At 45.9% G+C, this 24,912-nt stretch overlaps 1 protein-coding gene across 2 annotated transcripts in view; it reads left to right on the forward strand.

The window, feature by feature from the left end:
* The first annotated feature begins 530 nt into the window (after window positions 1–530).
* Window positions 531–24,912, forward strand: part of LRRK2 (leucine rich repeat kinase 2) — a 129,391-nt gene continuing 105,009 nt past the window's right edge. The window contains exons 1-5 of one of the 2 annotated variants that reach the window (XR_008597615.1): window positions 531–897; window positions 1,039–1,124; window positions 9,576–9,685; window positions 18,853–18,941; window positions 22,102–22,239. Coding sequence is in view for 1 of the 2 variants with exons in the window: in XM_054988034.1 (XP_054844009.1) it covers window positions 720–897; window positions 1,039–1,124; window positions 9,576–9,685; window positions 18,853–18,941; window positions 22,102–22,239 (601 nt within the window). In the remaining variant the exon portion in view is untranslated. The remainder of the gene's footprint in view (window positions 898–1,038; window positions 1,125–9,575; window positions 9,686–18,852; window positions 18,942–22,101; window positions 22,240–24,912) is intronic. The other variant, XM_054988034.1, reaches the window with a different exon arrangement.

Consider the following 24,912-nt stretch of genomic DNA (forward strand, 5'->3'; position numbering starts at 1 on the left):
AACTGGTCTCCAGGCCACAGAGATCAGTTCCCCTGGAAAAAAATGGCTACTTTGGAGGGTGAACTCTATGGAATTATGCCATGCCAAGGTCCTTTCCCTCCCCAAACCCTACTTTCTCCAGGTTTCACCCCCCAGATCTCCAGGAATTTCCCATCTTGGAGCTGGCAACCCTACCTCTCAGTCAGATGCATCTGACAAAGAAGACTGTGGTTCCCGAAAGCTTGCGCTACAATCAAGTTAGTTAAAGATGCTACTGGGCTCTTTACTCTTTTGCGACTACAGACTAACTGAGCCAGCTGCTCTGCTTTCTGAAACGCCTGGCTCTGAAGCCAGCCCAGAGGCGACCTTTGCCAGCACGGCCGCAGTTCGTTATCTCCCGCCTCGGGCGAGGCCTACACCCGCTCCCTCGCTCCTTCCCCTGCCGTAGCGACCTGCCCCACTCGCCAACCCTGCGAGGTTTCTCCTCCTCGTGAGGGAAAAGGCCCTCCTCGGAGGCGGAGGCGGCCGCCTGAGCCTCCCCCAGCCCCGGGAAGCGAAGCCGCCGAGCCCTGGGACGGCTTTCCCGCCCCGTCCTACGCCGCCCGCTCGAGCATGGAGGCCTTTCCCGCCCACGGCGGGCGGCTGAGCGAGCGAGGCGGCCGCTGAGGGCGGCTAACGGGCTTGTGGTTTGGGCGGGCAAAATGCAGGCGGGCGGGGGCAGGCGAGGGTGAGACGCCGCCATGAGCCGGCAGCAGGCGGGCGGCGGCGGCCTGGGCTGCGACGGAGAGGACGAGGAGAGGCAAGAGGCCGCCCTGAAGAAGCTGATCGTCCGGCTGGAAAATGTCCAGGAAGGCAAGCAAATGGAGACGCTGCTCCAGATCCTGGAGGACCTCCTCGCCCTCGCCTCTTCGCCCCGCGGTAAAAGCGGACTTTCCGTGGCCGACTTCTGTGGGGGAGCAAAGGTCTCCCCGTTCCTGCGTCCAGATTGCGAGGAACGTGGCCAGAGGTGGTGGTTTTCTAAGATACCCTCCTTTCTTTTTTACCCCCTCTTCTTTCCAGGTCCCAGCTTACTCCGTGGCAAAAATATTCACATGCCTTTGCTCCTGGTTTTGGTCTCTTACATGCCCGTGGCGGACGTGCAACAGGTAAAGGCACCGCCGGTTTTAGTTTCTTTTTTGGATTGAACAAACTGAACATGCTCGGAGCCGAATTTGCCAGCTCCAGGGTCGCAGGGATTGCAAATAGAAACGGCGGGGCTCTGGTTGGGACCATAAATCCAGAGATGCTCTAATAGGGGCGAAGATTTGAACTGAATTCGCCTCAGGCCTGCGTTTCTTGCAATGAGATCCGATGCAATGTTAGTCCTGTTGAAGGCGATTTACAGCACAATACTAAACATAGTCTAGTAGCACCTATAAGACTAACAAAATTTGCGGTACAGTATGAGCTTCAGATACAGAAAACTCATCTGACAAATTTTGTTAGTCTTATAGGTGCTACTGGACTCTGGCTCTTTTCTCCTGCTACAAACACTGCTACCCATCTTGATCTATCCTAAACAGAGTGGGCTTAGACTGGAGTAACTCTGTTTAGGATTAGATCCAGAGAAGTTAGCCATGTTAGTCTGTGGTTGCAAAATAGTAAAGAGTCCACTATCACCTTTAAGATTAACCAACTTTATTGTAACTTAAGCTTTCGAGAACCACAGCTGTCATGGTCAGATGCATCTGACGGAGAGCTGTGGTTCTCGAAAGCTTATACTACAATAAAGTTGGTTAGTCTTAAAGGTACTACTGGACTATGTATTGTCGAAGGCTTTCACGGCCGGAGAACGATGGTTGTTGTGGGTTTTCCGGGCTGTATTGCCGTGGTCTTGGCATTGTAGTTCCTGACGTTTCGCCAGCAGCTGTGGCTGGCATCTTCAGAGGTGTAGCACCTCTGCTACACCTCTGAAGTGCTACACCTCTGAAGATGCCAGCCACAGCTGCTGGCGAAACGTCAGGAACTACAATGCCAAGACCACGGCAATACAGCCCGGAAAACCCACAACAACCATCGTACTACTGGACTCTTTACTATTTTGTTTAGGATTGTAGCATTAGTCCTGTTTAAAGCAATTTAGGATTTATACCACTAAATCTGTAAAGGGTTATACTCTAAAGGGAGTTAACTCCAACTTTGGAGCTGCTCACTCTGAAGTCATCTCAGTGTAAATAACATTGCTTGAAAATAGGAATACTCTGAACACAGAGTGGCATGCCTGCAGCAATTTAGTTTCATCTGTTGTAAACTGAACAAGCCCTAACCAAAAACTCTCCCCTTGCCAGTCCGCAGGGATCCTGTGCCTTTAAAAGCTGCATGACAAGCAGAAATTTTAAAATGTGAAACTTTTGTCTTTAGGGGACTCTTTTTCAGGAAAAGCATTATCTGTTAAATTTGTATTTCCAAGTTTTGCATGACAGAATGTCAGTGAGAAAATTATCTCAGACCTAAATAACTACTCTTCAACTCTGGAAAAGTTTACAAACGGAGTAAATGGAAAAAGTTAACTTCTTCACTTCATATGTTCTTTGAACAGGCCTTGGTATTTTAGCAAACTTTCTTTTTAAAAAAAGTTCCTTACACTTTCAGCTGCTGTGTGATATAACTTGTTATGGAAATCTGAAACCACAAGTCCTTTAATACAAAATTGCTGTACGTACAGCAGTATTTTTGTTGTGCTGAATATACTTGAGTGATTCCAAATCAGCTGATCTAAAGGGTTCTTATTTTAAGATTACATTTGCATAATATCGTATAATGAACAAGAATATCACACCTCAAGCACTTTTGAGTCTCAACTGTATGTTTAAAATGGAAATGAGGTGGGTGAGTAGCTAGCATAATGAAATGAAGATATTTTCACTGAGAGAAATGAACATGTCGGCAGCTCTGCAAAGCTCTGTGGGTGTTCTAATTGTTCCTTTTGTATCTGTGAAATTGTTTTGTTATTTTGCTAACTCTGCACCTGTGTGATTTCAGTTAGCACTAAAACTTACTGCTTAGGTATGAAATTTCTGTATGTTCAAAGAGTCTCAGGATTTGAGTAAGAGATTGATTGCGCTTTAGCCCGGATTGGAGTGAGGCGTGTTGAAAGGAACTATTAGCCAGAGGAAGAGAAAGGCGTGTTGAAGGGGATTATTGGCCAGTTGAAGACAACGCTTGAAACGAGCCAAGATGAAAGCCAATATGAAAGAAGCCGGCAAAGCTGGTAGCTGACGCCGCCGACGCCTATACCTCCGACCTTGAATTTACAATACCGGAGGAATTGCTACGACAAACATTTGAACGTGTACTTAACCAATTGAAGTCCACCTAAGATTGTGTATGGGAAAGGGGACTATGTGATTGGTTATATGGTGAGGTTATGTTAAAACCCAGTAAATGCAATTGGAAAACAGATGATATGAGTGGTTATATTGTATCAGGCAAGCATCGTGTTGTATATTACACTGTTACTGATCAGTGATACGTGTACAAAGGGGTTTGAAATTGCCCCCATTTTACCTCCTCGAGCGTTGGCTTTTTTTACTGTTGTAGTGCCAGGAGAGGCTTATGCCTAGAGTCTGTCAGGTGCTTGCCTGCTGTGGCGAGAGGGCTTCCACTGATAGGGCCGCTGTCCCAAGCTTGCTCTCTGGCCAAACCCCAGATGTGCTTATGCCACATCAGGGGTTTCCACTTGATCTGGTTGCCAGTCCGCTGGCAGAGGATTCCCCCATCTCTAGTTCCCAACAAAAATTTAAAAATGTCCATCAGGCTTATGGTGTAACATCATTCCAAGAAAATTCCTGGTTTTGCCATCGTGATTCTGGGAAAGGTGTGATGTCACTTCTGAGTTTCTCCGGAAGTGACATAACACCATCACCAATGGCTCCCCTCTATGTCCCACCCCTCCCCCATCTTCTGCTGGTTGCCAGGTCATGCCAGGTAACCCTATAGCTAGATGCAACATCACACATTCCACAATATCATTTCCACCTCTGAACCTTCTGGGGATATCAGTTGGCTGCCTGGCATCCCTACATGTGCCTCAAAACCAAAAGCAACACCCTATAGTTCTGCCTCTCATGCTTGGCAATCATTGTGTCCGGAGATGGGCCTCCCCCCCACCCGGAGGAAGCCCCACAGACTCATTATTTATTTATTAAGACATTTTTGCCCCACTTTTCTTCGTGGTTCAAGGCCGCTGAGAATAATAGATTTTAAATATTTACAGTTAAAAATATAACAATCCCCAAATCTTTCCTTCCTCCCCTTACAATATGCCTGTCACTTAAAATTCCTCAAAAGCCCTTGCAAACAGACAGGCCTTGTTGCGCCTCCTAACGATCTCCAAGGCTGGAGCTTTCCTCACCTCTTCAGGGAGCCCATTCCACAGAATGGGGGCTACAATAGAAAAGGCCGAATCTCTGGTTGACTCCAGACGGCCCACTCTGAGAGATGGGATCTCCAGCAGATGGCTGCCTGAAAAACAAAGCTGGCGCATAGGGAAATATGGAAGGAGATGGTTCTTCAAATATGAGGGTCCCAAGTCATAAAGAGCTTTAAAGGTCTGGAACCCTTTAAAGGTCTGGAACCCTGAACTGAGCTTGGAAACAGGCTGGCAACCAGACTGTTTTAGAATGGGCAATATATGTTCTTGGCAGCCAGTCCCTGGCAGTAGTCAGTCTGCTGCATTCTGGACCAGTTGTAGTTTCTGGGATTTTTTGAGGGTAGCCCCAAGTAGAGCACATTGAAGTAATCAGAGAGGTTACAGAAGTGTGGATCAGTGTGGCCAGTCTAGGTAACGAGATTTGGTGATCTAGATGATAGAAGATGTTCCTAGCCATCATGCCAGCCTGCTTTTCAAAAATCAAGGCAGGGTCTGTGGGCATCCCCAGGTTCTTAACCTGCTTGATAAAAGCCAACTTTATTTCATCTAGAATGAGTAGATTTAATCCCTCTAGAACATCAGCCTTCCCAACCAGCATTACCTCTATCTTGTCTGGATTTAAGTCCTTTGCTGAATATCGAGGGGGATAGGACTAGTTTATATAAATCTGGAAAGAAAATGGTAACGTTCTTGGCCCCTGCACCTTCATACCCCATAGGGAGGGGCTGCAAATTTGACCTTGAGGTGGGGGGAGCATTAAAGAATCCTTTCTCTTGGTGTGCTCATTTTCTGTAAATATAGGATTTAGAGGGGAATTGGCGCCTGCCCACTGAGGAGGTACATATTGGGGGGGGGGGCTTTATTGCTTGATTCTGTTGATTGCATGAATTGGGCCTAAGTTGTGTTGGCACTGTGGGGCATAATTTGTGTTGGCACTGTGGGGCATTGCTCTCAGAAGAACCCACTAAGGCCTCCTCCTAAGTAAACTTTCAAAGCTCGTTGCCCGACCTTCTTTGAACCTGTTGTTGGAAGCAAAGCACCTAAGTTTTGCTGCTATTATACAGACTAGCAATATAGAAGTGAGACAGTCTCCCTATATTTTATGTCTCATTTGTTTTTAAAAATAAGTGGTTGTGTGGTTAAAAAACACTCCAGAAGTGAAGCTTCAAGATTCACATCTTAGCGAAAGTGTAATTTTTAAACATGTAAAGAGGAGAAGGAACAGGCACAAAAGCTGCTTGAATTGAAATGAAAAAGAACATTGCAGGCTACAATTCATAGTAACGCAAGTGCAATCACACATGCACATGGATAGCCCTGTTTCCGAGCCAGAAATATGGAAAAAGGAGCAGTCTCTTCCCAGACCACCATTTCTCTATTTACTGTGAGAAGACCCACCCACTTAAATGCGTGTGAGTCATCATAACTCGTGGCAAAGTACATTCATAACTGAATGTACTTTGTCATTTGAACTGGGCTGCTCTTGGTAATGGAATGGTTTTGAGTTGCTTCTGTACTGTCGGGGACCACAATATTTTTGTAATGCGTGAATTATCCCTGAGTGAGTGCGTCCTAAACATCGTTATATAGGAAGGAGTTATGACTCATATCACTGGTGAATTACTAGCCAAAGCCTGATTTTATGAAAGATGAAGTAACATTGGGGAAGTCCTGTATGTATGATTGACTTCATCCTGCATTATGTGATTGAGTGGTGGTGGACATGGCGCAATTTTGGTGGTTTCCACACAGGGAGAGGCTTGTGTGGTTTCCCCATTGCTGGTACTGCTGCAGATAAAGTCCAGCTGTAATAGGGCTTCCACAAGGTAGGTTTCCCTATATTTCCCTGCCGCAGACCTCCAGCAGTGGCTGCCTTTCCTCCCCTGGGTCACCAGGGCTCTTGCAAGGTTTTTTTCAGAATTTGCATTAGACTATTGTTATATGAATATATTGTTGTAAAAATTCTGGGAATCCCCATCTTTTATTTTTAAAAAGTAAGTCTCTAGCCCCTTCTGTTGTGAAGACATGCCTTTCCCCTTATATCTCCTCAAAGGAAGGGGCTACAGACTTAGTTTTTTTAAAAAAAATGAATGCTGAGAATTCAGATAACCTGTTACACATATTTTTACACCAGTATCTTGATATTCTATGATGATCATATTCTATGATATTCTAATGATATTCTAGTGCTGTATTCTAAAAAAAAAAAAGAAAAAGGAAAAGTCACAGTGGTGAGAGAAGGAAATGGCCACCATATGGTTGGGAAAATCTGAATTTTCCCAACCCACACAGCCACCATCCAGGCCTTTGCTGTGATCTTTTCCAACACTGGAGCAAAGCAAGCTTGAGAAAGAGCCAAAAGCTGAGGAAACTCCAGAAAATGTACAGATATATCATGATACTGTGGAGAAGCAGAAAAAAAAACAGTATTGAACCAATCTGGCCAATCTTTCAAGGGCAGCATGGAACATATTCCAAATTATGGATGCATTACAAAAGAAAAAGAAACGTGCGTTGTTGTTTCTTAAGTTCTAAATATCTCCACAAGGCTGCCCGGTGCCAATATTAAAAGATTTCTTAGTAGTAATATTTTATCCACACCTAAATCAATTGCCTTTGCCTTTTTTGCTTCATATCTCAAACCAATCTCAGTTACAGGATGTTATAAATTTAGAAAAGCTTTACAATGCTCAACAGGAACAGAAATCCAAAAATGTTCTTAAAATTTATTGTGGTTGATTGAAATGCGATATAAGTAATGTTTATGAAATCTTAAGCAGCGTATTGTATTGTTCACCGTGTAATATCGTTTGCAGTGCATTATTCTTCATTTTGTAATCTGGTTTCATTGCATTGTTTGTCGTATATAGTATACTGCCCTTATTGCTTTGTTTTAAATCTGAAATCCTTGTTGAGTCTCAGCAAGAAAGGTAGACTATAAATGACGTTAACTAAACAAAGTATATAGATATGGTAAGCAAGAACATTACCATATTACTGCATTAGTTGTTTCTGTTGTGCCACGTGAAAACATGGATAGAGTCCCAAACTGCATGTCTAGATGGTGCTGGCCCCAACAGTTGGTACAGGTACAGTTACAGATGCACCATGCAAAGGCATAATGTATGGCCTTTTAAGAACTGGACAGAGGATGAAGGCATAGCCCCCATCAGGGCTTTTTTCCTGGGAAAAGAGGTGGTGGAACTCAATGGTGGAACTCAGGACCACACAATGATGTCACTTTGGTCAGCTGGAACAAGGGGGGAGTTTTTTAAAGTTTAAATTGCCCTCGGCGAAAATGGTCACGTGGCCAGTGGCCCCGCCCCCTGATCTCCAGACAGAGGGGAGTTTAGATTGTCCTCCGTGCCACATGGAGGGCAATCTAAACTCCCCTCTGTCTGGAGATCAGGGGGCGGGGCCACCGGCCACGTGACCATTTTCAAATGGTGCTGGTACACCATTCCACTGTGTTCCAGCTGAAAAGAAGCTCTGGCCCCCATTATAGGTTAATATGATGGGGCAGGGCCTGAAGCCTTTAACATATATGGATATGAGCGTAACATAGGGGGTAGACTAAAGGCAGTGCTGAGCAGGAAGTTCATGGAACAAGGATATGCTCAGCATACACTATAAAACACTGCAGGCTGCAGGAAGCCAGCCAACTAGAAACATGACGCTGGCTGAATTTTGTGGATACAGATGCTGTTGCTGCAGAAACTCTTTACAGGTACCCATTAAAATGGGCTGCTAATCAGTTTATAGCAGGTAGTCTGTGTTTAAGTGGATTATGAATCACTGCTCAGCAATTGAAGTACCACTTACTATAGTGCACTTCACAGAATACAAAATGATCCCAGAATTTCTTCTGAAGGTTCTGATCCGTGAAGTACTTATATTAGTAAATGAAACCCTCCAGCTTAATGCATGTTTGCCAGTATTTTATAGAACACACTGTAGAGCTTTGCTTAAGAGAATGAAATAAATTAGCAATGAGTGAAAGAAATTAGAGCTGAGAGGACGGTGTTTGTGAGTGCCTGTGTGCGTGTGTGCACACGCTATATGTGATTTTGTTAACTGGAATGAGTTGTAGGGACCATATCACTTCCAATTGTTTCATCTACACTGCTTTCAATTTATTTCTGGGCCCAACTCAAGGAAGGTATTGGTGTTAACTTTTAAAGCTCTATATGGCTTGGGACCAGCACACCTTAAGGACCGCCTGCTCCATATGAACTTACAGTCATTTGTGGGGGGGCTTGCTTTGGGTATCCCCATCTTCTGAGGCTAGATGTGTGGGAACCCTTGAAAGGGCCTTCTTAGGCATGGCACCAAAACTGTGAAATTCTTGCCCCAGGGATAGTCCACTGTCCCATTCTAACTTTATCTTCTGCCAACAGGAGAATTATTTTGTTTCATCTGGCACTCCTTTACTGATCTTCCTTCCTCTTTGTTTTAATGTTTGTGTTTTCAATTGCTTATAATAGATTGGCTTTAATGTTTTTAACTGTTCACTGTCTTGAGGGCCCTAACTGGATTGAAAGGTGGGATAGGGTTTTAAAGAAATAACAGATAGTACACAGACACAAAGACTGGCCCAGAGAAATCAAAGCAGTATTCCAGTTCAAAAAGCTGAAGCTAGCATGTCAGTCTGAATTGTAAAGAGTCCAGTAGCACCTTTAAGACTAAACAATTTCATTGTAGCATAAGCTTTTGAGAGCCACAGTCTCTTCATCAGATGCAACTTTATGGTAGCATAAGCTTTCGAGACCCACAGCTCTCTTTGTCAGATGCAACTTTATTGTAGCATAAGCTTTTGAGAGCCAGTCTCTTCATCAGATGCAACTTTATGGTAGCATAAGCTTTCGAGACCCACAGCTCTCTTCGTCAGATGCATCTGACAATGCATCTGACGAAGAGAGCTGTGGGTCTTGAAAGCTTATGCTACAATAAAGTTAGTCAGTCTTAAAGGTGCTACTGGACTCTACTATTTTACGACTACAGACGAACACGGCGAACTCCTCTGAGTCTGAATTGTGGAATGGTATGCCTGTGAAGCTGGACTAACTCAGCTGTTAATGTGGTTCATTGTAAAAACTTTCTAGCTGGCAAACTTTGAAATGAGGACTTAAGAGGCTTGACGTGTATTATGAAAATTAGCTCTGGTTTTTGTTTTTTTGCTTTAAAGGTTGGTTGGTCACTTCTTTGCAAACTTATTGAAGTTTGTCCAGACGTGCTTCAAAAGCTAGCGGCTCCTCAAGAGGTTGGAAAGGAATGGGAAGTGCTCGGTGTTCACCAGTAAGTACATTCATGTGTCGCAGCAGTAAATATTCATCTTGTAAAAATTGTGCAGAATATATAACAGTTTCTACAAAACCAAAGTAGAAATGAAATGTCTTATTATTGGAGAAATGCATTTTCTTAAAATAAAATAAAATAAAATAAAATAGTGTGGTAGTCACTGAGGAAAACAAGTAAAGCTTGCTTCTGTTATAACATTTGGTCAAAGACTGAAGGACTGTTTGAGGAGGGAGGGATATATAAACAGGGCTTTTTTTCAGCTGAAACATGGTGGAACGGAGTTCCGGAACCTCTTGAAAATGGTCACATGGCCGGTGGCCCCACCCCCTGATCTCCAGACAGAGGGGAGTTTAGATTGCCTTCCGTGCCAAGTGGTGCGGAGGGCAATCTAAACTCTGGAGATCAGGGGGTGGGGCCACCGGCCACGTGACCATTTTCGCCGAGGGCAACCCACTAAGTTCTACCACCTCTTTTCCCAGAAAAAAGCCCTGATAAACATCTAATCAGCATATGTATAGAAATTAAGTTTGTTGGTTTATGCATTAGAACATTTTAGATTTTTTCCCCAACTGAGCAGTTTAGGCATTCTCCAATTTTTCAGAAAGTGATGTATAGCAAGAAATCCCTGAAATATTGTGCCACGTCATCCTTTCCCCTTGTATTTTGTATAAAAAATTATGATTTGTGCTTCTGCTCCAAACCAGGATTGAAGCTGTATGTTCAATCACAGTTCTGAGGTGGAGGTGCGAACAATAGTTTGTTGGTAGAGCCATAGCCTGAGCAGAGTCGAGGGGAGCACGGCCTCATCTACAAAACTGATTTTAACCACGTACCAATTTTTTAAAAACTGCATACTTAAATTTGTGACTTGGCAACTTCCATTTAAAGGGTAGAACGTTTCTGCCTGAAAAAACTGAGGGTATCTAGTATTCCGCTCCCTCTAAAAGAGGTGGAGTGTTGGCTGGCACTGCCTGCCCTCTTCTTGTTCGCCTTTCTCAGGGCAAGGGGAAGGGCAATGCTGGGCCAGCTTCTCCTGGTGGCAAACTGCTGTTGCTTCTTCCCTGCGCTCCCCAGCACAGGAAGAGGTGGAGTTATGGGTGTCCTTGCTGGCAGGGCCACATGCACCCAGGATGGATTGGGCTGCTCTGCCTGGCACTGCCCAGCCCCTCATTCTGAGGGAACTGAGGGAGCAAGTGATGGTGGTTCTTTCTCGTAGGTGCCCTTGCTGCTCACTCTTCACCGGGGGGGGGGGTGAGTGAAAGAGGGAGTTGTTAGCTAGGGACAGATGAGCAGCTGCTCACTCACCTAAGCGACTGCACTCTCAGAGCCCCGGCTCCTGGTGCCCTCAGTTGGGGAGTGCCAGACGAGGAGATGAGGCCTTCCTCCCTTGGGGGATGTGGGTTCCTTTGTGTGCAGTAGCACAGAACACTTCCTTTCCCTCCCTCTGCTACACAGCAAAGAAAGGCAGCTGCTTACTGGGGCTGGAAGGTTGCTGGAGGGTATCGAGTCAGCAGGGGCACATTGTAGTCAGCTTTGGGCCTTCCTGGGTCTTTGGAGCCCTGGCAGCTGCCTGAAAGGTGCCCATACGTGACACTAGGCAGGCCCTTACCCTTTCACCTTCCGGGGCAAATAGTTGTGACTGTGAGCAGGGTCCTTCAAAGGTGTAAAGGGTACAGTGGAAGTTATTTATTTCTTTGTGAATGATATTCCTTATAAGTGGGTAAAAACTTCTGAATTGAAACATAACTGTTCTTAGTGAACTTTTTATGTTTCTGATTTAGTCCCATCTAGCAAAGATTGGCAACAGCCCCATTGGGTGGTTTGGATATAGTGTCAAACTGCAGTTTGTGCTAAAGCACTAACTGACCACAGAGGAAGGAGGGATGGAACACCTGAGCAGGTTTCATTCATGTAGTGTGAAACCCATGAGTTGGCGTTGCCTTTCAATTCTCCTTTGGTGGAGTCCAAGAATGTTAGTTCTGCATTATAGGCGTGGCTCTATAGCACAGGATGGGCCAGAAGGAAAGTTTTGGAGAATTGGGCTTTTTCTCATGTATGTGTAAATGTATGGAAATTTGAGAAAAAGTTTAGATAGATCATATTTTTGAGGACTTAAATGAATGGCTGGGGTCACGTCTCCTGCTTCCATCAAGTAACATCTTGGCTTTCTTTAAGGAGATCAGGGCAGTGTCCCTCAGACTCCCCTCTTCTGGACTATCTGCAATCCTGTGAGGTGTGTCAGGCTAAGAAAGTGTGACTGGGATAAGGGCATCCAGCAAGATTCCTAGTAGAGTGCAGGTTTGAATTTGGGTCTTCCAAATCCTAGTCCAACACTTTAAACACCACATCAAACCAACTATGTTAGTTTTTCACTTGGGGAAGGGGGGAAATTACTAGTGACTTTTACCTGGAGCTGCAGACCCCATTTGGCCCTCCACTGCGGTTTCTGGAGGAGAATGCAGGGGCGCATGGGAGAGTGTAGAGGGACGGAGGAAAGGGCAAAAGTCATCTCCCCTGCTCTTGCAAGCGCCTCTCTCAAGCAGATAACTTATGTAGGATATCCTACTATATAAAAGGCTAACTGTGTTACAGACAACTCACTTCCTATCCTAGTGCACCACTGCTGTGGAGGGAAGCCCAGAAGAGGCAGCCTGTCCCTCTGAGAGTGCAACATGGCGGGAAGCCCAGGCTGTGATCAGGCGCGGAGTAGGCAGCAATTCCTGCCCCCTGCTTTCACGCAGCTGGGTTCAGGAGTGGAGCAGGTGGCAATGCCTGCCCCCACCCCACCCCTCAGCTGGGATCAGGAGTAGAGGAAGTGGCAACGCCTGCCCCCACCTTCACCCAGCTGGGATCAGACACGAAGCAGGTGGCAATGCCTGCCCCCACCTTCACCCAGCTGGGATCAGACACGAAGCAGGTGGCAATGCCTGCCCCCACCTTCACCCAGCTGGGATCAGATGCGAAGCAGGTGGCAATGCTTTCCCGCTTTCACCCAGCTGGAATCAGAAACGGAGGCAATGCCCTCCCCCCTTCACTTGGCTGGGATCAGTAGCAGAGTAGGTGGCAAAGCCTGCCCCCTCCCCCGCCTTTACCTGGCTGGGATCAGTCATGGAGAAAGAGGCAGTGCCCACCTGCCCGCTCTCCCTTTTCTAGAGCCCATTGTATTTTTTCCCACAATGGGCTTTGTTACTAGTCAGTCAGAGTTTATTATCTATAGCCATAGGCCGTCACAAATTTTCCAAACATGTCAACTAATAAACAGTTAACTTCCAGTATCAGTAAAAACTTCCAGTAAAAGGTTAATGAAAATTAATGAAAACAGTACAGTATACCAAACTATCCCAAGAGTCCCGAAACAGCCTCATTCAGTACCACCTTAGATCTTATCTCCTTGGCTGCAAGTGCAAACTGAGAGACTCTGTAAGACACATGATTATCTGTGTCAGATAACAAGAACACAATCTTCTCGATTTCAGAATATTAGTGGCTGGTAGGATTCTGGCCAAGAATTTCGCTCTTGGCAGTAATGGACAGTAAAGTAGGTAGTGGGGAAGGCTCTCCACTGTAGATGATCCACAAATGCAGCTGTGGTGTTCCATAGGGGTGTGAGAATAACGCCCTGCCAAAAGAACTGATTGCATCGTCTGAAAGTGCAGAGCGGTGAAAGACACTCTGAGATTATAATGAGAAACGCTGGCTAGGTAGGTGGATCTTAAGTGATCAAATTTAATTAATTTATACCAAGGAGCTGCCTTGGATTTCAATATTGGTAGCCGGTCCATCACTGCATCTGACTTGTAAATCCACTCCCAGAGTGGGGAGTTGTTGGCTGAGACCCCTAACAGGTCGTCAGGGATGGTATACCTTTGTCAAATGGTGGAAAGAAAGCCGGGGCGTGTGGGGTCTTTAGATAGTAATAAATTTACTGATTGGCAGCTTAGGGAGTTACTAGTAATTTAATATATTTTGATCATCCTGGTTTGCTATCAAAAGGACTTGTTACCAGTGTGCTATTATTTGAGTGTAATAAACTGAGTTTTGGATAACAACATAATTTTTTCCTCATCTTTTACGAAATTATAATTATTTCAGCATCAAAGTGCACTGGCCCCTTCCTTCTTCTAAACACAGAAGTAAAATGCTCCGAAATGTTACGTCCTGTATCCTCATAAGGATGCTAGACAATAATAAGGGATTTAAAATAAAGCACTCGCAGGCAGCAGAACACTGTGGTGTCTGCTCTTGTGGTGAACTCTCAAAAATGTTCATGCTTTTTTAGGGAACAAAAATGTCTGTTGAGGAACTAAAATTCATTTGTAGAGACCAATATACCAATATTAACAGCAGTATTATTGCTGCTCAGAGCTGATGTCTGATTCTGTGGTAATCACTTTCAAGAAGAGAAAAAAGGAAATTCTCTTTATGTTTCCTAGTTCTTTCTGAATGTGGAGAAATATTTCTTCCTATATTTTGTCATATAGTCCTCAGGACATAGGAGAAGTTAAAATGTTTCACTTCTCTCTCTAAACAGCTTTTGGGAAGATAGACAGGAGCAGGAAAATTCCAGTTTTGTTCTTTGATCTGAATGGGTAACTCCTTTGCTTTTTCTACATGACGCATTTGCTTTTTTTGTGCAATCTGCTATCTACCCTTTGTTGCACTTATTCATCTCCTTACAGCATCCCATATTAGCCAGTTTGGTGTAGTGGTTACGAGTGGTGGGACTCTAGAGAACGGGTTTAATTCCCCACTCCTCCACTTGAAGCCAGCAGGGCGACCTTGGGTCAGTCACGGCTCTCTCAGAGCTCTCTCAGCCCCACCTGCCTCACAGGGCGATTGTTGTGGGAATAATAATAACATAACCACTTTGAGTGGGCACTAAGTTGTCCAGAAGGGTGGTATATAAATCCAATGTTATTACTATTATTACTTCTTGGTCCCACTCTGAGCTTATCTGGTCAAATTTGCATGATCAAATATTCCATTAAGTAAGGTAAAGTATTTTTCCTGGAAAGCGGGAGGGGGGGGGCTTCTGCAAGAATCAATTGACCAGATTTTAGAAAATCTACCAATAGATGTAGATAAGTCTCCCAAGCCTAGCAGGTTGGTACTTTATCTCTGTAATATAGGAGTGATATTTTCTCTTGATTATGTCACATAAACAGTCCCTGTTTGCTGGCAACTCCAGGTGAGCTGTGTGTGTGAATGTGGTATGAGAATTTTAACCTATCTGCTGCACACTTCCAGTATAAGCAAGGAAAGAAAATCTCTCACAGTCTGCTGTATTCCATCCACAAGCAAGCACATTTATCGTCACTCTCTCTCCCCCTTTAACTGTGCATTTCTGTCCAGATAGACTAGAGAGCCATTCCATAAATCTGGAGGCAATCCCTTTAGTAATTGCTTTCCAGTTTGTTTATATGGGTTGGATGCTAAGCTAATAATGAGTCCCTTTGGGGGAAACTTCACCTTGGTTTGTGACAGGCGTTTGTGCTTCTTTGGATTTCTGCTTGGGATGTGTCGGTGCAGCATTTAATGGATCATAATTATATATTGGAGAGGTGACATTTTTGCCTTTGGAGTACTGTGCACAGCATAATAAATGTTGGCAAGGCACCGTGGAGTCCTAGTGAGTATCAAACTAATTAGCGTGTTAGCTGAATCTCTCTTTCTAAATGTTTGGATTTTTTTAAAGAGGTCAGCAACATTTCCTTCCATAGTTAATGTAAAAAAGCAACTGAAACATAAGGCTGCTCACTCTTACTGAAATCCATGGCAGTGATTTAAAAATGAATAACTTTTTTGCAAGAGAGTGTGTGTACCATGCAGGTGCTATCAAGTGCATTTGATTTCACCTGTGTACGCAGAGAATTATGAAACATAAAGTTATGATTAATTCTACTCTATTGTCACCTCTTTGCATTTCAGTAAGACCAAGTCAAAATTGGCAAGTTGATTGGGGTAGTAGTTTGGCTGCATTGTATATTAGTGCACACATGCATGAATATTTATTTTTTTATTTTTATTTTTATTAAATGTATATTCTGCTCTCCCTGTAAATGGGCTCAGAGCGGCTTACAAAATACAATAAAAACACGGCAGCATAAATTAAAACATTGATCAATAAAATAATCCATTAAAACAGTCCTGTGCATATTGCACAATCCATTAGGCCTTAACAGATCCATGGGGCAGGGTGGCCAGCTACAAAATGAAAACACAATCTGGGGGGACAGCACCCCCCTGGCAGGAGGCCAGTTTGGTGGCCCACCCACCTTAACCACCATATGCCTGATGGAACATCTCTGTCTTGCACACCCAGCAGAAAAATAACAAATCTGACTGGGACCGAGTTTCTACAGACACAGAGTTCCACCAGGTTGGTTCCAGGGCTGGAAAAGCCCTGATCGTGGTTAAGGCAAGTTGAACCTCCTTCGGACCAGGGACCATCAGTAGATATTTGTCTGCTGAACGGAGCAGCCTCCAAGGAATATATGGTGAGAGGTGGTACCGCAGGTACGCCGGTCCCAGTCCGCTAAGGGCTTTGAAGGTTATGACCAAAAGGTTGAACCTGATCCAGCTAGCAGGATCAGGTTGAACCTGTGCAGCTAGCACAAAACAGGAGTTATATGTGTCCAGAATGGAGTCCCGGTCAAAATATGTGCTGCTGCATTTTGGACCAGTTGTAGCTTTTGGAGCAGACCCAAGGACAGCCTAGCATAGAGCGAGTTGCAATAGTCCAACCTGGAGGTGACTGTTGCATGGATCACCGTGGACAGGTTGGGGACTGAGAGGTAGAAAACAAGTAATGAAAAAAATATTAGGTTCTTTGGATAGATATTAGGTTCTTTGTACAGTACCTTCCTTCAGTTATCTAGCAGATAATTGAAGGAATTATGGCCAGATAATATAATGATTTATTGATGTTTCAACAGCTGGTTTACTCACTGAGTCGGTAGAGTAGCTGTTTAAGAACACAATGGCATAAGAACATAAGAAGATCCCTGTTGGATCAGATCAGACCAGCGGGCCATCTAGTCCAGGGTCCTGTTTCACACAGTGGTTGAAAATAGGGCACAGAGGCCAAGGCCTTCCCCTGGTGTTGGCTCCTGGTACTGGTGCGAATGTGGAGTCTGCTCCATGTGCTAAAGCTGTACATGTGAACTGATTCCTTGTTAGTTTTTCCCTATGACATGATTGCTGCCCATTTCTGAAAGTTGTTTAAAATAGTATAAAACATCACATTCTGCTAGGAAAGCAGCTGACCAGTCTCGGGCACTTGGAACAGTCTTAACGTTACTGTGTTTGCTAAGCCACTGTACCACCCATTATCAAGTTGCCTTTCTACCTTGCAGGAGCCCAAGGTGTATAAATAAAATGATCATAAAATGAATAATACCAAAGTTTAAAAACACAGCGTAAGACTGCCAATAACTGAAAGCAAAGTGAATTAAAAGCTGTCCTAAATAACGCTGCTATTGACAAAACTAAGGCTATCGTGCTTTGGTCCCATCATGAGAAGACAAGATTCTCTGGAAAAGTCAATAATGCTAGGAAAAGTGGGAGGCAGTCGGAAAAGAGGAAGACCTAAAACGAGGTGGCTCGACTCAATACAAGAAGCCACACCCTCCAGTTTGCAGGATCTGAGCAAGTCTGTTAATGGTAGCACATTTTGGAGGTCTTTCCTTCATAGGGTTGCTGTAGGTCGGAGGCGACTGGATGACACATAACACACACACACACACACACACACACAAATAACACTGTCTTCAGCTGCCTCCTGAAGATCCGCAGTGCAGGGGACAGGCAGACCTTCCTGGGGAGTCTGTTCCATAATCGTGGGACTGCCACCGAAAAGACCCTCTTTTGTGTACCGAACAGGTAAGCGTCTTTAGCTGGTGGGACAGTCAGGGGGGGCCCTCTCTGTTACCTTAATTCCCTGGGAGAAGATGGCCCTTCAGATACTCCGGTCCCAAGCCACATAGGGCTTTAAAGGCCCAAACCAACACCTTTAATTGTGCTCGGGAGCAGATTAGTAGCCAGTGTAATTGCTGTAATATTGGGTTTATGTACTGATAGCTGATGCCAACCAGCAGTATTCTGCACTAGCTTCAGCTTCTGAATGCTCTTTGAGGGTAGCCAAAAGTAGACCGGGTTGCAATAGTCCAGTCTAAATGCAACTAAGGCATCTAATTGAGCCAGTAACAGGAGCAGTGGACGCACCAGCCGAAGTGCAGCAAAAGCCACCACAGCCACCTGGTTTTCAAAAGTGACTGCTCTGTTGAGCTGTGCTTCCAAACTACTAGCCTGGCTTTTCTTGGGGAGGACAACCCCGTCCGAGACAGAGAAGATCTTAAGTTTCTGGTCAGCCTTTCTAATAACACAGAGAACCTTGTTTCAGCTTGTTCACCCTCATCCAGCTCATTACTGACTCCAAGCACCAGTCCAAAACATCAGCAGCATCCTTGGAATTAGGTGGTGGGGGTATAGCTGGGTATTATCTGCATATTAGTAACATTGCAGCCAGGGCCGGATCGACGGAGGGGCAGGGGGGGTACTCTGCCCCTGGCGCCGCCAAAGAGGGGGCGCCATGCGCAGTTGCCAGTCCCGGGAGCACGCTGCCAGCCCCAGGAGCGCGCCTGGGGAAAGGTGAACGGCGCTGGCAGCCTCCCAGCCACCCGTGCTGCCTTTTGCCTTTCCCCAGGACAAGGGGCAGCAGGCTTGCCGCATGCCCCTTGTCCTGGGGAAAGGCAAACGGCAGCACGGGTGGCTGGGAGGCCGCCTACGCTGTTCACCTTTCCCCAGGACAAGGGGCGCATGGCAAGCCAGCCACCCCTTGTCCTGCAGGGCAGGTGAATGGCGCGGGCAGCCTCCGAGCCACTCGCGCTGCCGCCAGAGTCATGCAGGCCTAGTGGGGTCACATCCGTCTGGGGCCACCAATTATTGCGCATGGCAAGAGCTTGAAAAAGCGATCTATATACATATTACTTGATAAGACTGTAGTGTTTACACTAACATGGAAGAAAATTATTTGTCCATTTCTCTATTTCATTTTATCCTCGTTTTTAAAAAAATATGACTTATACAGTAGATTTAAAAATAAAAAATAATGTTTTGCGTATTTTGAACTAGTGTGAAGCTTATTTTTTCCCTCTCACCTTTAGGCACATTCTTAAGATGCTTAAGCACCACCATGTGAATGTACATCTTTCAACAGTTGGACTCAAAGCACTGAACCTACTTCTTATGTCAGGTATCAACTTTTCCTGACTAGTGTCATCCCTTAAATGGGTGGTGTAGTGGTTAGAGTTGGACTAGGGTCTGGGAGACCCACATTCAGACCCCTTCTCTGCCAAGGAAGCTTGCAGGGTGATCTCGGGCCTGTCATATACTGTCAGCCTAACCACAAGTGGGCTTGCCAGGTGCCTGCTTATGGCAGGCAAACTCCTGGCAATGAAAATCTCTGCCTGCCAGTTCTCAGCTGTTCGGCAGGAGGAGGCAGGCTGGCAAAATGGGGGAGGGCATGTGATCCTGGTCTCTGCCAGCAGACGAAAGACCTAACTGTGTGCTGGTGGCGGTCATGGTTTCTCTTTATTGGTTAAGATACAAGTTTCTTCTTTTTTAAAAAAGCTTTGCTGTGGTTTATTGCTGGGAAGGAGTAGTTGGCCGCTGGCAGGCATGAGCTGGCAGCAGTGCCAACAGGCCTTTGTGCGCTGCCTCCTTCCTTTCCCCCCTGCTTCCAGGCAGCTCTATTGCTTGCCTGCCCAGCCTGGCTGCCAAACCTCCTGCACAGCACCACCCAGGAAGTGGCCAGCCTGACTGCTCAGCCTCCTGAGCGGTACAGCCCAGGTAGTGGCCAAAGCAGAGGCCCTTGTAAAAGCTGCCCATGTGTGGGGCCGCACGTTGACGTCACCTCTGGCAGTCATCTCGTGGGACTCTGTATCAGTGAGTACTAGGTGTCCCCCTTGTCCAACCCAAAGTAAGCAGTTCAAATGAAAACAACACTTTTTGAGCAGAATGCTCCTGAAGTCTTGAGATTTTTGTGAGTGTATTTATCACATTATTCTCTCCCTTGAAGAGAAAACCTATCATGGCATCAGGCCATAAAAGATAAAAGTAGGAAAGACGTCCAAATATGAACGATTAACCTATTAAAGTGGAGACAGTTCACTTTGCAGTGATTTTGTAATTATCTATTTCAATTGGTAAATAACCATTCATTAGTTTTCTGATACAACTATAAAACTAACCTGAGTAGTTATTGTTCTAAAAAATGAAACCTTCATCACAGTTGCAAATATTAAGGTTTAACAACCAGCAAGAACAAGCCTTTAAGAAGAAAACCATGATTTGAATCGAATCTTACTGACTAGAGATTTAAATTGTGATTTAAATCAAGATTTTAAATCCAATCTACCCTGAAAGGTCTTCCCTTGAATCTTGCATGGTGCATCGTCATGTTATGCATAAATATATGAAATAACTGTACAAAGAGTGCTTCAAGCAACAACCCATTTAATCTGCCAGAATAGTGCTGTTAAATTAGCCAAAAGTGGAGTAATAACTTTTTTTTCTGTCTGGTGTTCATTAGGCACGTGCGGTTCGGGAATCTGATCTGGAAAAAATGCCAGAATTGGACCCGATCCGTAAAGATTCAGGATTTCTGAATCGAGACCAGTATGCTGGCCCCGATTCGGAAATGCCAAATCAAAGCTTTTCGAAGCATTCATAATGCTTCGGAAAGCTTCGGGGCTGAGTTTAAAGGGCCCCGCCACTGCTTGCAAGCAGCGGCGGAGCCCTTTAAACATCACCCCAGCCCCCAAGCCCCAACGGCGCTGTGGCAATTTGAGGGGCAGGAAGGGCCGGAGGAGGTGGCTCCGGCCTTCCCCACCGCCTTGCAGGCTCAGGAGATGGTGCGGCGGCAGAGAAGCCGGCTGGCTCCAGGCCATTGCAGCCTCTTGCTACCATGTATGCTGCCACTGCCACAGCTGTGGCGCTGCGGCAGCAGTCCGCTGCCCAGGTGATCACCCTCTGCCTCACAGGGGATGGGAGGGGGGGTGGGGGAGTTGCTCTACCTCACTTCAGTATGTTCCGAATATTTACGGAGCATACCGAAGCACGTAAAATACCATAATTCTGAAGTGGACTTTAACAGCAGGGAGCAAATATACATGCAAGATGCTGCCCTTGATAGGCGAGTTATACAAGAAAATAAATCCTCGCCTTGGTTCAGATTAATTAAGCTGGACCATACTAGGGCACAATACCTAATCAAGATTTCAGTTAGCAAACTACGTGTAGCCTTCACCTCAATCCGCTTTCAGTCCATGAAAACAGCCATGGTTGAAGGCCGTTATTACAAGATTCCATAATTCTGAAGCGGTTTGCTGCTTTGGAATTATGGTATTTCCGAATTTTTTCCCCAAATCTTTTCGGGATGCACACCCCTAGTGCTCATATATGTTCTTTTCTTTTTTTTCCTTTTTTAATATCATCATTTATTCTGCTTATATGGCCATAGGCCTTAAGCATAATTTAATACAGTTAAAATCAAGTACAAATATGCAGTTACTAAATAACAATAGCTTAAAAGTATAGGATCTATAAGATAAATATACGATAAATAGGATATTTTATACAGGAGATAAAAATGGGCCATATAATTAAAATCCAGCATTTAAATATAAGAAAAATAAAGCTTGACTATACCTAAATGCTGACGACAGTGCTGTCTCACCTAAAACATACATTTTTAAAAAACTTTTTATTAAGATTTTCAAATAACAACAACATTCAACAGTTACAAAGTGTGATATTAAGCTTAAAGACACAAATTCAAATTTCTGGATTAATGATATTATAATGAGGTAATTCAGTAACTAAAAAGTCATTCCTAGAAAGAAAGTCCAAAAAAGGGTACCATTTCTCATAGAAACGTACAGATTTAAGAGGATCTACAGATGTTTGTATTCTCTCTGTAATTTTCTCCATGCTAAGTTGCTCCCAGACCTTTAGGTACCATGTATCCAGATTTGGAGGAAAGTGCAATTTCCATCTTGAATCTGTTCTTTTCTTAAAGAAATTGTGTTTGAGAATCTTAACATAGTAACAGATTCTACTCAGTGCTTAAGGTTAAAGGAGAATGCTTCAGGAGTACCTAAGTACAGCTGCTATTTTAAGGCACACACGGTAATAATAAACCTTATTGAATTCAGGATTAAACTCTACCCATATGCCCAAGTGAAGCCCCTGTGTGGCTATTTTTTTTAAAAAAAATGTTGAACCCTGAAGGCAGATGGACAGAATCTTGTTATGACAGAATGCTGTAACCTTAGACAGGGGACTGTGATTTCAGAAGGAACTAAATATTTATTATGCAAAAAGACCCTGAAAATGTTATCCTTTGTTTTTAGCTGAAATAACACTCCTCCTTTTAGAAGAAGGGGCTGATGATGTGTTTCTGTTGATATTTAATGCCATGGACACCTTTTCTGGCAATGAAGAGATCCAGAAAAACGGGTGCCAAGCTTTGCATGTGCTGTTAGAAAAAGGTAAGACATTTTTGCTTTTTGGTTTTGGTGTTACCTGATGCCGGTAGCGCACAATTAAATCCCCAAATATATCATTTTCTTTTCTCATTTCTTCAGCTGCATCTTTTGCCTTCCTCAATCAATAAAGTAGCAAAAGTTATTTTTTTAAAAATTAGCAGGTGTAAGAGAGCTGCAGCATTTTGTGCGGGCACAGTGGGATGTCAGTTTTGAAACAATTCACCTGAAATGATATGAATAGCATGGCATCCAAATATCCTTGCAGTCTTTCTTAGATTGACTTAACTGCAAGGCTGTGTGGATTTCCAGGTGATCCATTATTCCGGGACAGAAAATTAGGCCGTGTGAACTAGAGGCCGGTTCAAACATTACAAAGCCCACAACGCAGAGGTGTGGTCTGGGGACTTAATTCCCTGGTGCATGGGGGCCCGATTCAGATTGGGACTGTGGTGTGCAGCGAGAGGGAGCAGCAGTCTTCCCCTGGGCTGTTTCCCCAACTGGAAACGGTCTTGGGGAGCTGCTGTTTGCCCTATTGGGGAGACTTGTGTGTCTCCATCAGTACATGTAAGTTTCCTCAGTGTGGCAAATAGCGGATTCTGGAGCTATTTCAGGATGGGAAATTGAGGTGGGGGCTTAACATCCCTCTCCCCATACTTCCAGTCCCAATCCACATCAGGCTGATGGATGCCTAGGAATTACATTCCTAGCATAATCAAAAAGAGTCCAGTAGCACCTTTAAGACTAACCAACGTTATTGTAGCATAAGCTTTTGAGAACCACAGATCGTCGTCGTCCTTCTGTGCAGCCCCACATTGGGACTGCGCAGGCGCAGGCCAGCCGCGGAGAAGATTCTTTTAGCTTCTAGAAATGTGACGGGGACGTTCGGGCCCACCGCGCATGCGCGCCGGTGTTCCCGCCAATTTTGAAGTACAAGTACCCGAACGTCCCCGGCATTCCCTCAGTTCCTTTTTCGCCGCCGTTCGAAAAGGTTCTTTAGCTGTCGCTCGTGTCTTCGGACTGTTCGTCGCTTGTGAGTTATCGCTTCATTTTCTGGGACACGCCTCCACCATGTCCCATTCCTCTCTATTTAAAAAATACCAGCAATGTGGCACTAAAATGACCCACTCAGACGGTCATGACCTGTGCCTTATCTGTTTGGGCGAGGGGCACGTCGTGGAGCGCTGTAAGTTCTGCATGGCCTTCACCCCGAAGGCGCGGAACGACCGCAAGGCCAGGCTCCGAGCCTTCCTTTGGGACGCCAACCTTCTGCCGCCCAAACCTTCTGGATCGTCCGGGAGCAGGCCCAGCTCTGTCGCTCCCTCGCCGGCTCTGCGTAAGTCGCCGGAACCGCTCCCCTCGGATCCGACGGGGCCGCCCGTTCCGGAGGGCTCGACTGCCTCCGGTTCCGTGAGTGTTCCATCCAGTCGGAAGGCGAAGAAACGCGCTTCGTCGAAGCCTTCTTCGAAGCCCTTGGCCACTGCGGCTTCTTCGGAGCCCCCGCCAAAAAAGGCAAAGGCCAAGTCGAAAGCCAAGAGCCGTGCTTTATCGCCGGCCCCGACATAGTTGGCTGGTTCGCCTCCCAGATCGGCCCCTCCTGCTGAGGACGTCAGGAGTCTCCTGCACACCCCTTCGCCTCCTCGTACGCCTCCTCCGGTGGTTCCGGACGACTGAATCGTTCCCTTGTTTTTCGGAACCGTTCCAGGAGTTTGAACGCTCCCTGCCATCTGCTCCGGTCCCGTCGGAGGTCTCCGTTCCGGCGCAGCCAGTCTTGTCGGTTCCGGCGCCGTTTCACCGATCCGTTCCGGTGCCTGCTGCTCTACCTCCTTGGCAGCCTGTCCCGGGCTTTGGGAACGTGGCCTCCTGGCAAGATTTCGTGGCTTGGATCCAGCAGTCCGCCCCCTTCCTGCCTGGCCCATCGGCGCCCTTGACCTCGGTTCCGGCGCCGTCGACTCTGCCACTTGCTCCGCCTGCTGCTCGGCCGCATCGCCATCTTTCGGCTCCCGAGCCTTGTACCTCGGTTCCGACGGAGCGCCCTTCGGTTCCGACGCAAACCCCGGCGGTTTTCTCCGACTCCGAGGATGAAGAGGGCCTGGCGTCTCCATCAGAGTACTCCTCGGACGCGGCTTCCGACCCTTCCCCTGATGATGCTGTGGGGGAGCTCCGTTCGTCGTCTCCTAATGACGACTACAGAGTGTTCACGGAGCAGCTGGTCCGGATGGCCGCGGCACTGGAGCTGGATGTCGCCTCTTCCACCTCAAAACCCAAGAGCAAGCTGCTGGAGCCGCTGTACTCTGGCTCTCCTGCCTCGGTGGCGTTCCCCCCTGTCGAGGATCTCGTCGACAATGCCCTCGCGCTCTGGCAGACCCCTGCTTCCGTTCCGCCTACGGCCAAGAAGGTCGAGAAATATTATCGGCTCAAGCAGGAGGATTGCCCTTACCTCTTCACCCATCCGAAACCCTCTTCCATCGTGGCCGAGGAGGGTCAAGCTCGGTTCCGACGCGGTTCCTCTTCGGCTCCGTCGGATCGGGAGGGCAGAAAGCTAGATGGCATTGGTCGGAAGGTGTATTCTTCGGCTTCCCTGGGGTTCCGTATCGCCAATTTCCAAGTGATAATGGGCTCCTACAATCTCTTCTTGTGGAAGCGACTATCCTCCTACCTCTCTGACCTTCCCGACGA

Source organism: Eublepharis macularius, chromosome 9, assembly GCF_028583425.1.
Source record: "Eublepharis macularius isolate TG4126 chromosome 9, MPM_Emac_v1.0, whole genome shotgun sequence".
NCBI lineage: Eukaryota > Metazoa > Chordata > Lepidosauria > Squamata > Eublepharidae > Eublepharis > Eublepharis macularius.